Below are 16,322 nucleotides of genomic sequence, written 5' to 3' on the forward strand. Positions count from 1 at the left end.
AATTATTTCTCTATTTTCTCCCAGAAACAAACATCTTGAGCAAGTTCGTTAGGAAGCTTTCCACCAAACATGTAGTGCTCTTTAGTGATGACAGTCCACAGCACAGACTGGACGCTTTATTAAATAAGACTTCCTCTCCCCAGAGGCCCTCCTCGTAGGAGATTAAGGTGATAGAGTGCAGATAAAGACAGACGCTCGGGCCTGGCTGTGCCTTTCTTTTTTTTTTTTTAAACTTGATCTTATTTTTTCCCTTACCGTCACACACACACACACACTAAATCCAGAGTAAATCCACTGCTTACAGCACACAAGATACTCATCTCGGGCCGTGCTACCCAGCAGCCAATCAGTCTGAAGGATATCTATGAGAATTAGGAGTAAATGCAGCACATTCGGTCATGAGGGAATTAACAGTCGGCTGGAAAAGGAGATTTAAATCCGAAGCTACCTATTAGATATTTTAAGTGCTTATCTTTTGAAAACTTTATGAATAATTTTCATCATCTTGCAACAGAATTGCTGGGAGCTTCTACTACATCCTCCTACATGATCAGAGCTCTGAAGTACACTTAAGTTTATGCAGCGTCTGATCAGACTGGCAGCTTTGGGATAATAAATGAATTAGCCCGCCAGAGACAAAGATCATCAGGCAAATTTTGTCCAAGAGGAAATCATACGGACACTGTGCGGTCTACCTACGTCAGACTAAAGTGAAGTTCTTCAAAGTATGAATGTGTTTAACCTGAAATTGCACTGGTGTTTGCTTTCTACATCACCTTTAATACGACTGTCAGTTTTCCGACCACCCAGCAGTGAGTTACATTGTGTTAAGAGCCAACAGCTCCTGTGCCTACACAGAGCAACATGTCATGAGAAGTTATCATCATGGCAGTGGATCTGTTCGCCAGCACAGGCCGGCTTAATGCGGTGCAACGCTGTGTGGCCTTAGGGTTAGGGATTTATCCCATTATCACCTGCTCCTGTCTCTCCCTCCTCGGCTTTGGCACAACTCATTTCTCAGTTTGAGCTCGAAAGCAGCTGCAACACCAATTTATTATTACTTGTTTGTTGCATCTGTTTGCTAGTAGTCTTTTTAATAAAAATGTGTCGGATTTATTAGGCTCCTGCAAATGACTTAAAATAACACTGCCTGTTGGTGCTTCCTCTGTGAAGATGGAGGGCTGCAATAGTTAGACGGCTGTTTCCCATCATGCATGGTGTGTGCGTACAGTGAACCTGGCCCCAAGTGAAAGCTTTCACATTAAACTTGCAGTACGTTGAGATTATACTTAGGACACATCGACTCAGCCACTGTAGCATATTGTGGCCATAGAAATATACAGGAAGTCGTGTGTCACCAGTATACGTATTAAAGGGATACTTTAGTACTTCATATTCTCAGAGAGGGGGAATAAAATGACATTGAATAAAAGTGGTGCCAGAATGGAGCCTTGAGGAATCCCACATTAGTTTTATTGGCTCAAATTTAAAGTTGCCCGAAAGCAAAACAAAACCCCAAAAACAAACAAAAATTTGTCAAATACAATATATTAACCATCTAGACCAGTATCAGACTGTCCATCAAGTCAATAATACTTTGTTTGGGTCAAGAAGATTACCTGTCAATATTTATTTGCCGTCACTTTTTCTTAATTATTACTACTTATGTGTGTCTTTGCAAGCTAGATATGATTTCCTACAACTTATGAAATAATCTATCTATATACACTGTCTCTTTTTTTTTTCAATAATAAAAATATTAAAAAGTGAAAACCAATTTCTGTTGACATTTTGCAGCACTGTTTTTTTTTTTTTTTTAAATCTGCGTCTACCTGCTTATTTACACGGACTAACTCATGCCGAATCATTTCAGTAAACATAATTAACAATAACTGTGTTTCTAGAGTTTGCACAGCTGTGTTCCACGGTTCCCTAAATGAAAGCGCTTTTGGTAATCATCTGTCTCACAGACGATACAATTCCTATTTTTCGCCGTCTCAGAATAGTCTTACTTCACCATGTCCTCATTTCTAGTGTTGATAGTAGGCTGAACTAACCATCTGCTGGCTGTTTATTATTCAGAGGCTAGATAAAAGAGCGGTATCAACCTTTTCATCTAAATTTCAGTAAGAGCTGATAAGGTAGCACTAACGTCCATGTGTCCATTGCTCATGCTGCTTTATCTCCTTTTCTCACAGTGGCCATGGCTATTAACCATGCAGCTGGAGCCAGATACGCCCATCGTTTCCGTCTGTCAGAGAAAAGTCTCGTTGGTGCTACTCGCAGTGCAGGCCCTCTGAATATGCCAGCGAAGCACAAGAAAGCCCTGTGAACTGCTTAATGCTCTCTGTAAGTACAAACACTTCACAGCAACAGACTGTTTACTCACGACACTCAGTCCAAGTCGAGTCCCACTAGAGATCAACTCAACCTCATTTTTAATTTTTAAACGAATCTTTTCCCAATTAGGCTCTTGTTTCTCAAAATATTTAAGGCATCCACAACATCTCTACGTACACAATCATGCACGATTTTAGTTCTAAAATAGCAACATGTTTTTGATGATGAATAATCTTTGCTACAACGGGTGAAGATGCACAGTTCATGGATGTAGTTTTGCACTTCTCCACCTCAATTCTGCTCTTTTATGCACTTAGCCTGCAAATGGTTTCCTGGAATCACTATTAAGTCATTGTGTGTCACATCAACCTGGCACTTAAAAGCTGTTACAAGAGCTCATCCCGATCAGTAGATGCAAATGAGCTCTTTATCATTAGATGGAAAAGTGAGGTGGAAATCCTAAAGGTTTATTATGTGCTAAACAGAGAAAAGCTTGATGTGAGAATGCACCCGATGCATTCTCACATCAGATATTTTCCTTTTTACTCTCAACTTTCTTCCACAAAACATGACAAATTGCTGCTTACCACTCAGGCCAGACTCTAATGTTTTAGGTTCAGAATTTCATCTCGAGTGCTGTTAAAATGAGTGTAATATATTCTAATAAAGTAAGCAGCTCCCGAACATTTTGTTACCTTCTCTCTGGAGGTCAGCTGGGGCCTCTCCCAGAGTTCTGCTTTAATTAGTCAGTTGATGGTTCAGAGATCTGCTTGTACTTATTTTAAGAAGAGCCAAACATTTCCAGTGGGAAAACATTTCAGAAGTGTTACTTGCTGATGTTAGCAAGTGAAAGTGGAAAAGTCCAGCCTGCAAAGAAGCTATTTTAGACTCGTTGGGTGTGGTTTCACTGGCGTATGGGGGATACGACTCCCTTCTCGATTTGGGTTTTGTTACATTCCCAGTTTCTGCAAAACAACTTGCATATTAAAAATAAACACCTGAAAGAAAAACAGTCCCTTTAAAAGCAAGAACAGAATATGCCAAGAGCATTTCCAGTGATGTATATTCTTTTGACTGCTTTCGGTTACATATTTTTACTCAAAATCGACATGTTCCCTTGATGTCGATATTAATTCGCAAACAACTCAAAGACTATATTTCCTCCAGCCTGGATCATTTAGCATTTTTACATATCTGACATGACATAAATATGTTCCTGACACTGAGCATCAGGTTGAGATGTTTCAAAAGCCATCAGATCAGATGTCACTCTGCTACACCAGACAATCTCTGCAGACAAAAAGGAGCACCATGTATAGCTATGAGCAAACACTTGATATGAACAACCTCACTTCTCACTGGAGGATCGTGTCGTGTGTGGACTTTATCAGCATATGTGGCATCTGCACGTACACACACACACACACACGCGCTCTCTCTCACACCACTGTTTGATGCTGTTCCACCAACAACACTGTCAAGAGCGCTCCCTCTTCATCATACTGATGCTGTCCAGAGTCATATCTCAAATGGAGCTGCTGCTCTTTGAACTGAGATTTTATGTAGATGTGTGTGTGTGTGTATGTGTCTGTTTTTTTTTTTTTTATCTCACTACATATCCGTGTCTCATTTGCAGTAGGGTTAATGTCACTTGTGTACGTGTTGTTGAATCTGAGTGAAGAGATTAATCTAATTTTTTACCATATTTATATTGGTATTTTTTTTCAATGATAACCCAATGAACTGCCTGGCCAGTTCAGCGTCTAGCAAATAGAAACTCTTGGCAAAGACTAACACAAGAGAGCAGCGCCTGCATATGAAGGCAAGAGTGGAGAGAAAACAGTCAGAAACTATGATGGGGCCAAGTACTCAAGAGAAGAGACAGAAATGTCTCAGAATAGGTTCACTGCACACTCACTCTTTATCTGGTAGCCAATGCATATGCTCCATTTCACCAAACATCAGCCTGTTGCAGCAGGAGGGAGCCAAGTACGCTCCTAGAATTGATAAATATACATGTCCTAAATCTCCAGGGCAATTAATACAATCGTTTTCTGAGCCGAGCTCCCGAATTCAACTCGGCCGACGCTCTCTACAGGCTTCTTGGATGTTAAGGTGCATTAATTTTCAGGTACGTTAGTCTGAGGCTTGCTTTTATGTATTGGAGCTCTCTTGAAGTCAATGATGGGTCACGCATTGGGATTTCTCAAAGCTTCTGGGAGTTGTATTTGTTGCAGGAGAAACATGTTCAAAAACATAAAACAATATTGGTCAAATTGTAAAAAAAAATTGCTTAGAATTCTCTTTGCACCTCTTCAGAAATATTCTAGTCCACCTTTCATAGCAGCACACCAACACTCAGATTAGATGGAGAATGTCTGCAGACATTTATTTCTCAGTGTTGTCAGTTTCCCCAGTGCATTTAGGTCCAGACTAAGAGTCACTTAAGCATAAGAATATTCTTTGATCTAAATTATTTCATTGTAGCTTTTGGTTTATGTTTAGAGTCTGTATGTTTAGAACCTCTGGCCTTACCAACTCTTGCACCAGCAAACAGGTTTTCTTCCTAAATTGCTCTGAATGAGGTCAGGTAATCGTCCCGTTTGCTCCTATTAGCCTAATTATCTCCATTAAAAAAGGCATTCCCACAATATGATGCTACCACCTCTATGTTTAGCCATCGTTATGGTGTGTTTAGAGGAAAGTGCAAGTTTTGTTGTGCCCAGAGCATCGTTTTACACAAGTTGGCCGTGTTCTTTCCCCACTAGTAACTTTGAAGACTAACTTTCCTCATAACAGTTTTTCATAAAGTTTTTGAGCCTTCAAAAACTTTAAAAATTATTATTTTCCTTCTCCTTCACCATTATCCACCCCTCTCTCTTGGTCTGTTGCATTAAATCTTAATAAAGTACCATGACGTCTGGAGCTGGAGTGTGGAAAAAGTTTAAACTGTCTAATTACTTCTGGAAGGCATACATTTCATTTCGGTTTTCTTGCTTTGCTGCTCCCGCAGAGTTTGTTGTTGTCTTCGGTAAATTGTAAAGCATTTAATTCTTACTCACTTTTTGTTGTTGTTGTTACCTCTGCTGATGTGCTTGAGCCTACAGTCAAATATTGATCAAAACGTTCAGCCCCGGTGTGAGGAGAGAGATGCGGAGAGGGCGAGGGGCTGATATTCAGAGGCATTCGGTTGGTGGGGAAGCAGTATTGATCGCACTTAAAGTGACAAGATCGAGGAGGCCCACTTTGACATGTTATCCCTGCTGCCGCCAACAGACAAAGCGTGGGCCCGAGGAGCCGAACCGATTGATTTATGTGATCATGAATGACCCGAAACCCGTGAATCAGTCATTCGAGCCAATGCAGCTCGAAAAATAAGTCACCAATTTTTCATCGCGCTGTGATAAGGACTGACAGCCTATTTGATTTAAGAGGACAAGTAAATGCTACGGTAATGAATCGGCCTCGTGTACCATCTGACAAGCAGAGGAGTCCTCGCAGCTCTGGCAATTATACCCAGCGTGTGAAGCACACAAAGTGGTATTTTATTTGAGACGGCAGGTATTGCAGGGCAAGTCGATTCAGGCATCTCTGGGATTTTGTTGTGCATAATTCAGCGGTGAGGCATGAAGCTGATATAGCCTCCCCTGGTCTTATGATCATCCATCAGGTAAAATTGCTTTCTTCTAACATTAGGCTGTCAAAGGGAAATAACAAATGTAGCCATGCAGAGCAACACATGATTACAGGGTAATAATGTCCCGAGGTCAGAGGGATGTGACCTGCTTCTCAGCAGCAAGTGAAAAAAATTCTCTGAATAAGACAAGGGAGCCTTTGGAGAAAACTATGGTCTTTATCAGGCTGGCTGTCAGTCAGGGTGCAAAATCTGTTTTTAATGCTCCATGTTTCATTTAACTAAAAACAGTGATTTTTAGGAAATGATTTAAGGCTGTCGTTTGAGGTGGAACTTTTGGACCACTAGTCCAAACCATCTTTTCCCCCCCTCAACATCCCGGAATCGGAGGAGCATTTCGAGACCCACATTTGCTCTGATTGATATTGTGTAAATCCATCACTATAATCTTGCAGGAAATTGCACCGGCTTTTTCTTGGTGTAATCGAGATATGGGTGCACTCTCCCGCCGAGTTAGAAGTTAGAACGAGGAGGGAAATTAAAGAACGTCAAGACTGAAGGGAGGAAAGCGACGACACCGCCACACAAAAGAGAGAGAGAGATGGTTCGGGAGATTATGGAGTATTTTTGAATGGAAGGAAAGCACAAAAATTAATAAATAAATCAGATGCAGTCACTCAATGAAGGAGAGAGGGGAAAAAAGGTCTGACATGCTTCAGTGATTGCAGTTTCTTCCATCCCCGTGTTGCCTGCAGGTCCCTGATTCCATGGGTTGCATAGCCAATTACCCATGAAAATAAGATGGGAAAAACTCGGCTGCAAATTATTAATACACACACAAAAACAAATACGCTGGTCACAGAAATGGGGCAGCACTTGAAAAGACGGGTAGTAAATGAATTTTCATAATGGTGAATGGAAAGAATACAAGAGCGACAATAAACCAGGTAACGGCTTTATTGGAAATTACTTTTCTCCACCGAACGTTCAGATTGCCATAAAAGAAGGACCTGTATAGCTTATCTCAACAAGTACAATATTTGCACATGCGGTTACAGACGCGTTGATTGCATTGTGAGATCTTGGGCTTTGCAAGGAAGGACACAAAAGGACATTTGAATAAATAAAGATTACAAAATGGAGTGGCTGCCTCAGCAAAGAGGGGAACATATTCCGTGCATCAAAGAGTTACGACGGACCTCTTGTATGCTTCACTAGTTATTGCTTTTCCAGCCCAGTCTGCCAATTTAGGTGAATAGCAATGTCTTGCTAGGTTTGATAAGCCCATATGTTGTGTTGTTGGTTAATCATTTCATTGTATTTATTCATTTGCAGCGGCCGAGAATCAAAAAACAAATTTTGTAATTAGGACAACTTTTGTAATCTTTACTGAAATACAATCACAAATAACATTTACACTTATAGAATCCTTTCTTGCTCTCTAAGGCAGATCTATTATTATACAATAGTGATCATCTATAGAGCAAACAATTCATAAATCATGCTTTCAAAAGAGCTAAAATCCTCTGCAGCTTCACCGTATCTGTAATCTATCATTTGTATTTTTTTTTGTGAACTTAGTCAGCACAATGTCAGTGAAGGAAAATGACAAATGAGATGTGCAAAACAGCTCATCCTCTAAAAAGTCCTTTACTCTGAAACAGCACAACTCATGTCCACCGTTTGCCAGCAAAAACTGAAATACTTTGCTAAAAGGCACGTCTGTGTTTGATGAGTTCAATGTGACAGCAGCCTGTTCAGCCCTGGGTACCACAATCTGGGCTGCTGAACAAATAGCACCCTGATGTGCAAATATACATGTACTATAGTATCTGTATGTTCTGGTTCATGTCCATCTATGATCATGTATTTTTGGAGAGCTCCGACATCTCCAAATTCAAGTAGACATGAAAATTAGCAGGTTTTACGTCTCTGGTGATGCTGTTGCATTATTTTAGTTGAGTGTATCAACCTGTGTGTAGCGAGAATCTGACCCCATATAGGTCATTTCCTTTCTTGCTTTTAATTAGGTTGCAAATGTCAACATATGAACTCTTCTCTTCCGCCATGTGCAGCATGGGTGAAGGACTGCTGTTTCTAAGCCTTTGTCACATGTTGACTCGGACAATTAGAGAATGTGGATGGCCCAAAGCTAAGGCCAAGAATAGCTACCTGAGGCGATCCTCACTTCCTGACCTTTATCACTCCCTGAGTGCATTGCAACAGAAGTGGCAAAGGCTTGTCTTGGCAACCAGCAGTTAGGACTACATCACCTGGTAATCATGGCCATGTGAGTTTCCATTGCAAAAATCTTGATGCAATAATAGCGCGAGTCTACTGCGATGTGATTAATCATGTTTGAATCGTCATCAGGCTGTACTCATTGTGCTTCCAGCTGGAAATGTGTTGCCTAATCCTGCTTCATCCACACATACAGACCGACAAATTTTGTATTTTCCCAGATCTGTGTGAATTGTGTTGCAACAAATCCAATGAATAGGTTACAAAAGCAATAGGAATTATTCATGTCATATGTTATACAAGATGGTAACATAAAAAGAACACAATAACGGTTCTCAAATGGAAAAATCATTCATGTCTACTGCTATACAGTACATTATCTTTTTACACAATTAATAAACCCGGTATGATTGCTCTGAGTTGCTTTAAAAATATCAAACACTCACTCCTATGTAATTTTTTTAGCAGTTTTATGTTGGTCAACTGTGGTCTAATGGCAAAGACGGTGTACACCTTTTCATCATGTCTTGTTGCTTCATAATAGATTCACTTCAGCTCTGCTCTTAAATTGATTGGGGGGGGTGAGGGAAGAGAAAAAAAAATCATAACTGGAAGTTGTTTCCATTGCAATTTTGAAGACAGTTTGTCTCCAAAGTTTCCAAAGTGGAATCCGACTGATACAGGTGGTGACCAAAACTGGTCCTCAGGGGGCAAATATGCTGCATGTTTCAGATCTTTCCCTGGTCCAACACACCTGAATTCAATAACATCATTAGACTCTGCAGAACTTCGGCATGCTCAGGAGGTAGTTGGACCTACTGGCAGGACATTGGCCCTTGAGGACTGCAGCTGGATCCCCATGGCTTATACCCAAGTGCATAATTAGCTTTAAAGGGGAACTGATCTAGTGTCCTGGGTACTTTCGTCATATAGTTTTTATGTTATGTTCAGAAACTCCTGCTTCCTCCCACAGCACAAGAAACATTTATTACCAGGTTATTTTGTCTTCGTGTTCACCTAATTACTCTTTGACGTGAGTGTTGTCGAGAAAAGTCGAGCTCATCCCACTTCCCCATGCTGGAGATTTTAGTTTAATAGTAATAATAAATAAAATTACCGTAAAATTAATGACATAGGTGACATCAAGACCCAACAATAGAGTCAGACTGTAATAAAATGAATCTGGTTGTGTGTGTTGTTATTGTGTCCTGCAAACTTTGCTTTAATTCTACTTTTTTCTATTTAATCATAAAAAATCATAGTCAGGCAGAAAGAAAGTCATGAAACAGGAAAAGCTGATTTCCTTAATAAAGAGGAAGTTTCTGTCTTGCATCAGGCTAAAAATAGTTCAGACCGTTCCTTATTTTAAAGCATTAAAGGTTTTTAAAGAATAAAATCTAAACATTTTGAGAGATTGGATAAAACCCACAGTAAAATACTTAAAATAATGACTTATCATTATGCCAATAATTAATATTGGTTTAACCAGTGGTTGATGTTGATTTGATTATAAGAATATTTACACTTACTCTTACACTTGTGGAAGTACTTAAAGGTGAAACAAGTAACTGTAATTTGGTATCAGATAATTACAATAATGGATTATTATTGGGTTCTTTTCAGAAATGTCTGTAATAACTCACCTTATGATTATAATAAGAGTAACTAATAAGTTATGGTTATTATAACATTATAAATGAATGTTGAATCAGATAAACTAAAAGGTTATAAATGTGATTTTGACATTGAACTTGAAAAGGTGTAAAATGTTGTAACTGTAATTAAAGGTCACTGATGTTGTGTAGGAGGTAGATGGTAGGTGGAAGGACAGGGCAAAAAGGGGAACTGATAGGAGAGTGGAGAAGATAAAGCCTTATTGCTAAACTTCAACTTGCCTAAGAAAAGGTTGGGCAGGAAACAGAGGTAGGAGGAACTGTTGAGCAACTTGGGGACATTAGAACAGAGATCCGGTCATAAGGTCTCCAGGGTGATGGATATGAGATCATCTGTCCAAGCAGTCAGCCAATGAGACAGGCACAGCAACAAAGCTAGCCAATGCAAACGCACCAAAAGGTGGATAAACCCTTTATAAGGTGGGTGCAACAGAGGAATCTTTGGTTGGATCCTTCAGGCAGCTTCGAGCCAAGACGGAGATGGACAAAGAACTCTGCAGCTGAAGAAGAGTCGGGGCCACAGAACCGAAGACTGTTCTGCACATGGGGACCAACCCGTTAGCCCCGCAACATGTGGCTTCAAATCGCACTTCTCTCAACAGCTGGGTTTAGACCCCCAAAGACAAAGAACAAGGCAAAGATGAAGATAAAGACAAAGGCAAAGAACAAAGGCAAAGAGGAAGAACTGGTGTGTTCCTTCCGTGGGACCAGGAAGATCGTGAGACGAGGAGAAGGGAGCTACAGAGCTGCAAGACAAGAAGCTGAGGACCGCTACGCGCATGAGGAAGTCACCCTGAGGCCCGAGACCTGCTGCTCTAAGTCAGTACTCTTCCTGTACTGGGAACCTCCTGCTGCTGCAACACCTTCTTCATCATCAGGCCAGTTCTGGGGTTCAAAATGCCAAACTCTGTCCGTCTCTCTCTCAGTTTCCCTTTTTTAGTTCTCAGTGTCAGCATTAGGGAAAGATAGGCTAGATTATTGATTTTACTTATTTGATTATTTCTGCTACTGAATTAAGCTGTACTGACCCTTGCAAAATTGCCTTACTAATAAAATAATTAGCATTAAGAAAATCTAAAAGATGTTGTGGACATTCAATTAATGAGTCACCTTAAAGTTCTTTGATGGTTGTGAAATAGCTATGAAGTTTGAGGAAAAAGTAGAAATGTTTTATAGGTTGCTTTTAGCCAAAACTAAAACAACACCCTTGGGACTCGCCCGAGTCACTAAAACCAACCTGGTTCAGTAACAAGTGCAAGTTGTAATAAAGAGAAAGAGCGACCGTTAACAGGTGTGCTCTGTGAAGCTAGTTGGTTGCAAGCTACTCAATCTGGCTAATTCACAGGGTGAAAAAGGGTGGGACATCTGGAGGGGGAGGTCGTTAGAAACCAGGCTAGTCTTTCTCGATGCCAGCTTAAACAGAGTTTACTCAGTTCTGAACAGGGTAAAATCCCATCAGATTTAGAAAACTCAAATTACCCGTTAGATGGAGAGCTGGCTGCACATCTCCCTCCTCTGAGAAGGGGAAGTAGAGTGAGAGAGAAGGGGGGGGGGGTGTTGCGCAACAACAAAGTGGCGCCCAACGTGGGGCGTTGCGTAACCACAACAAGGTGGAGCCCAACGTCATAGAAGTCTAAGCGTGTAAAACAGGAGGATAGTTCTGGATCTCGCAGTAACTACACGGCGTGTGGGTGAGGGGAGTTTCACTGAGGACAGTTGACCATGTCCATCAGTGACGCTAGTAGCCAAGATAGCCTAGACCCATTCCTGCTCGATGGCTTAAGAGAGGCTTTGGGGGATAGGCGACTCGGAGACAAGGAGGACGACGCGAGGTCGTACGTCCAGAAGATGTAAGCAATTTCACAAGGAAGTGGTGAAATGCATCTGGAGCTCAAGGTCGAGCATCTGAGAGCACGCATGAGGGAGCTCATTGGCGTGGAAATGATGAAGTGGACTGCTATGTCCAGCAGAGGAAAATTGTCCTTGTCGGAGCCGAGAAGTGGGACAGTACTCCCAGAGGATGGGAGGCCCCATGGATAACAGAAAAGAGAGGTGAGGAGTACCTCTTGGTGCTGATGGACATGGTGTAACAGTGACAGCTGAAAAAGAGCAGGTCTTCCCCTGCAGAGGAACTCTGTTCACGTCACAGAAAGCCGGAAGGCGAAGGCACTTCTCCTTTTTGCCCAGAGAGGGAAAGGGGAAGTTGCAGTTTACAGTGTCATTGAAAACAGGACAGAAAGTTTGGATTAAAGATCAAGATCGGCCTGTAGTCACGGTGATCAAGTTGAAATTCAATGGAATGGATTTTGTGAAGCAAGTACTGCACTGTAAAAAAGTATTACTTATGAAGAAAGGGGTCCACGAGGTCAGTGTTCAAGCCAGTTCTTAGCTAAAGCGAACCAGAACATTGCAAGAATCAAGCATCATGCCATCCTGTGTTAGACTGGCTACTATTACAGGATGATTGCCATTCAAAGAACAACTTCAAGGCTTAGGACTAGGAGGGCCCTGAAGAAATTGGATTATGCTAAAGAAGAACTCCTGTCACAAAAGGATGGATTAAACAGGAAAAGGGACTGAAGTCGTGAGGAAGGAGTGGCGTCATAGACAACCACCAAGATCAATCCTGCAACAAAGTGTTGAAATCACACCCAACACCTGGAAGCAACCTGTGGACTTCACAGAGTCCTGCCTGACAGAGTCCCGATGCCTCCGACAACTCCAGTAACCCTTTAACGACCCCAGCGATGGAAAAGGATTATGATTATGGATAAAGCGTCATGCTGCTTATGCTTTTTGTTTTGCTCTACTGAACATCCAGAGTTTTTTTTTTTATTTTTTATTTGAGGCTTTTTGCCCATCAACCTGTCCCTAAGGAATCTTCCACATTCTGAAGAACCAACGCTTCATTCAGCTGAGGATTTTTGTCACTGTTAAAGGATCAGAGCGACCTGGGTTCTCTTCAACATTCGTCACTTCCTGAGAGACATCAAAACTCCAAGGAGGGGGTGTCAAAGAGCAGTGGAGTTTGAAGACTGCTGAGCCCTTGGTGACGATGGAGGATCTGCATCTTCACATCCCAGGCTGCTGAGGCCTTGGTGACGACTGAGGATCTGCATCTTCACATCCCAGGCTGCTGAGGCCTTGGTGACGACTGAGGATCTGCATCTTCACATCCCAGACTGCTGTGGCCTTGGTGACGATGGAGGATCTTCACATCCCAGACTGCCATCTTCTCTTTCCAGGGGATGAGGACGCAGACCTGCAAGAGGATGTTGGGTTCCCAGCATGTGAAAGGTCTGACCTCGCGGAGGGGGTGTCGAGAAAAGTCGAGCTCATCCCACTTCCCCATGCTGGAGATTTTAGTTTAATAGTAATAATAAATAAAATTACCGTAAAATTAATGACATAGGTGACATCAAGACCCAACAATAGAGTCAGACTGTAATAAAATGAATCTGGTTGTGTGTGTTGTTATTGTGTCCTGCAAACTTTGCTTTAATTCTACTTTTTTCTATTTAATCATAAAAAATCATAGTCAGGCAGAAAGAAAGTCATGAAACAGGAAAAGCTGATTTCCTTAATAAAGAGGAAGTTTCTGTCTTGCATCAGGCTAAAAATAGTTCAGACCGTTCCTTATTTTAAAGCATTAAAGGTTTTTAAAGAATAAAATCTAAACATTTTGAGAGATTGGATAAAACCCACAGTAAAATACTTAAAATAATGACTTATCATTATGCCAATAATTAATATTGGTTTAACCAGTGGTTGATGTTGATTTGATTATAAGAATATTTACACTTACTCTTACACTTGTGGAAGTACTTAAAGGTGAAACAAGTAACTGTAATTTGGTATCAGATAATTACAATAATGGATTATTATTGGGTTCTTTTCAGAAATGTCTGTAATAACTCACCTTATGATTATAATAAGAGTAACTAATAAGTTATGGTTATTATAACATTATAAATGAATGTTGAATCAGATAAACTAAAAGGTTATAAATGTGATTTTGACATTGAACTTGAAAAGGTGTAAAATGTTGTAACTGTAATTAAAGGTCACTGATGTTGTGTAGGAGGTAGATGGTAGGTGGAAGGACAGGGCAAAAAGGGGAACTGATAGGAGAGTGGAGAAGATAAAGCCTTATTGCTAAACTTCAACTTGCCTAAGAAAAGGTTGGGCAGTAAACAGAGGTAGGAGGAACTGTTGAGCAACTTGGGGACATTAGAACAGAGATCCGGTCATAAGGTCTCCAGGGTGATGGATATGAGATCATCTGTCCAAGCAGTCAGCCAATGAGACAGGCACAGCAACAAAGCTAGCCAATGCAAACGCACCAAAAGGTGGATAAACCCTTTATAAGGTGGGTGCAACAGAGGAATCTTTGGTTGGATCCTTCAGGCAGCTTCGAGCCAAGACGGAGATGGACAAAGAACTCTGCAGCTGAAGAAGAGTCGGGGCCACAGAACCGAAGACTGTTCTGCACATGGGGACCAACCCGTTAGCCCCGCAACATGTGGCTTCAAATCGCACTTCTCTCAACAGCTGGGTTTAGACCCCCAAAGACAAAGAACAAGGCAAAGATGAAGATAAAGACAAAGGCAAAGAACAAAGGCAAAGAGGAAGAACTGGTGTGTTCCTTCCGTGGGACCAGGAAGATCGTGAGACGAGGAGAAGGGAGCTACAGAGCTGCAAGACAAGAAGCTGAGGACCGCTACGCGCATGAGGAAGTCACCCTGAGGCCCGAGACCTGCTGCTCTAAGTCAGTACTCTTCCTGTACTGGGAACCTCCTGCTGCTGCAACACCTTCTTCATCATCAGGCCAGTTCTGGGGTTCAAAATGCCAAACTCTGTCCGTCTCTCTCTCAGTTTCCCTTTTTTAGTTCTCAGTGTCAGCATTAGGGAAAGATAGGCTAGATTATTGATTTTACTTATTTGATTATTTCTGCTACTGAATTAAGCTGTACTGACCCTTGCAAAATTGCCTTACTAATAAAATAATTAGCATTAAGAAAATCTAAAAGATGTTGTGGACATTCAATTAATGAGTCACCTTAAAGTTCTTTGATGGTTGTGAAATAGCTATGAAGTTTGAGGAAAAAGTAGAAATGTTTTATAGGTTGCTTTTAGCCAAAACTAAAACAACACCCTTGGGACTCGCCCGAGTCACTAAAACCAACCTGGTTCAGTAACAAGTGCAAGTTGTAATAAAGAGAAAGAGCGACCGTTAACAGGTGTGCTCTGTGAAGCTAGTTGGTTGCAAGCTACTCAATCTGGCTAATTCACAGGGTGAAAAAGGGTGGGACATCTGGAGGGGGAGGTCGTTAGAAACCAGGCTAGTCTTTCTCGATGCCAGCTTAAACAGAGTTTACTCAGTTCTGAACAGGGTAAAATCCCATCAGATTTAGAAAACTCAAATTACCCGTTAGATGGAGAGCTGGCTGCACATCTCCCTCCTCTGAGAAGGGGAAGTAGAGTGAGAGAGAAGGGGGGGGGGGTGTTGCGCAACAACAGTGTGTGCATGGTTGCTTGTGTTTGTCATGTGTGTCTTTGTGTTGTTGTCTTTTGGACTGATGGTCTGTCCAGGATGTACCCCGCCCGTTGCCCAAAGACAGCTGGAAGTAAGCATTCCTGACAGAACAATGACACAGACCGCACAAGTATGGCTCGTTTTAAATGGCTGCCAGGAAAAGCCTATTTTCCTTAAAAGAAAATTGCTGCACAGATTACACTTGAAAGGCTGAATCTGAATCAGGAGTCTCGGGGAACAATGCCTTTTGGACAAGAGAGATTACAATAGAGATGTTTGGCCATAATGCACAGTGCCATGTTTGGGGGGGAAAAAACAAACTCTGCATCTAGGCACACATAATTCATACTAGCTGTCAAGCATGGGCACCATGAAGGGCACCTTGAAGTTACTGAGATCCCTGACTGTGACGTCCTCTATATTCCAGAATCAAATCTGAAGCCATCTGTTTGACAGCTAAAGCAAGCTGGATCATGCAGCAGAACAATCCTGGGCATACTAGCAAACCCAACACAGAAAAGATGCAGTATGCAATGGCCCAACCAGATTAACAATTTGGCAGAACCTTAAAAAGGAAACTAATACCTCAATGCAAAACGTAATATTGCTGATCAAATTTCAGTTGGCATGATGTGACAAATGTCTTTCTTTTGGCCCTGTTTATATCTGTAAAATAAATTTACCAGACATCAAATGTCCTACAATGTGCAGAGCCACTCCTGTGAGCATCAACCAGGAAAGGACATTAGCAGCCCATCAATCTGCACTGCATTCTTGTAGTATAATGACAAAAGGTATTATGCTCATACAACATTTGCCTGCAGGGGGTTTAAGAACCACATAATGTGTGACTAGTCATCTGAGCATTAGCAGTAGGAAGAAAATAAGATTGCTGTCT

General features: G+C 41.4%; 1 protein-coding gene across 2 annotated transcripts in view; it reads left to right on the forward strand.

Annotated features, from left to right (window-relative positions):
- chrm2a (cholinergic receptor, muscarinic 2a) overlaps nucleotides 1-16,322 on the forward strand; it is an 84,130-nt gene that overhangs the window by 30,907 nt on the left and 36,901 nt on the right. For both annotated transcript variants that reach the window (XM_017302827.2, XM_008400395.3), the window contains one exon: nucleotides 2,199-2,349. In XM_017302827.2, the coding sequence (XP_017158316.1) occupies nucleotides 2,341-2,349 (9 nt within the window). In that variant the 5' untranslated portion in view covers nucleotides 2,199-2,340. The remainder of the gene's footprint in view (nucleotides 1-2,198; nucleotides 2,350-16,322) is intronic.

Source organism: Poecilia reticulata, chromosome 23, assembly GCF_904066995.2.
Source record: "Poecilia reticulata chromosome 23, P_reticulata-male-v2, whole genome shotgun sequence".
NCBI classification, from domain to species: Eukaryota; Metazoa; Chordata; class Actinopteri; order Cyprinodontiformes; family Poeciliidae; genus Poecilia; species Poecilia reticulata.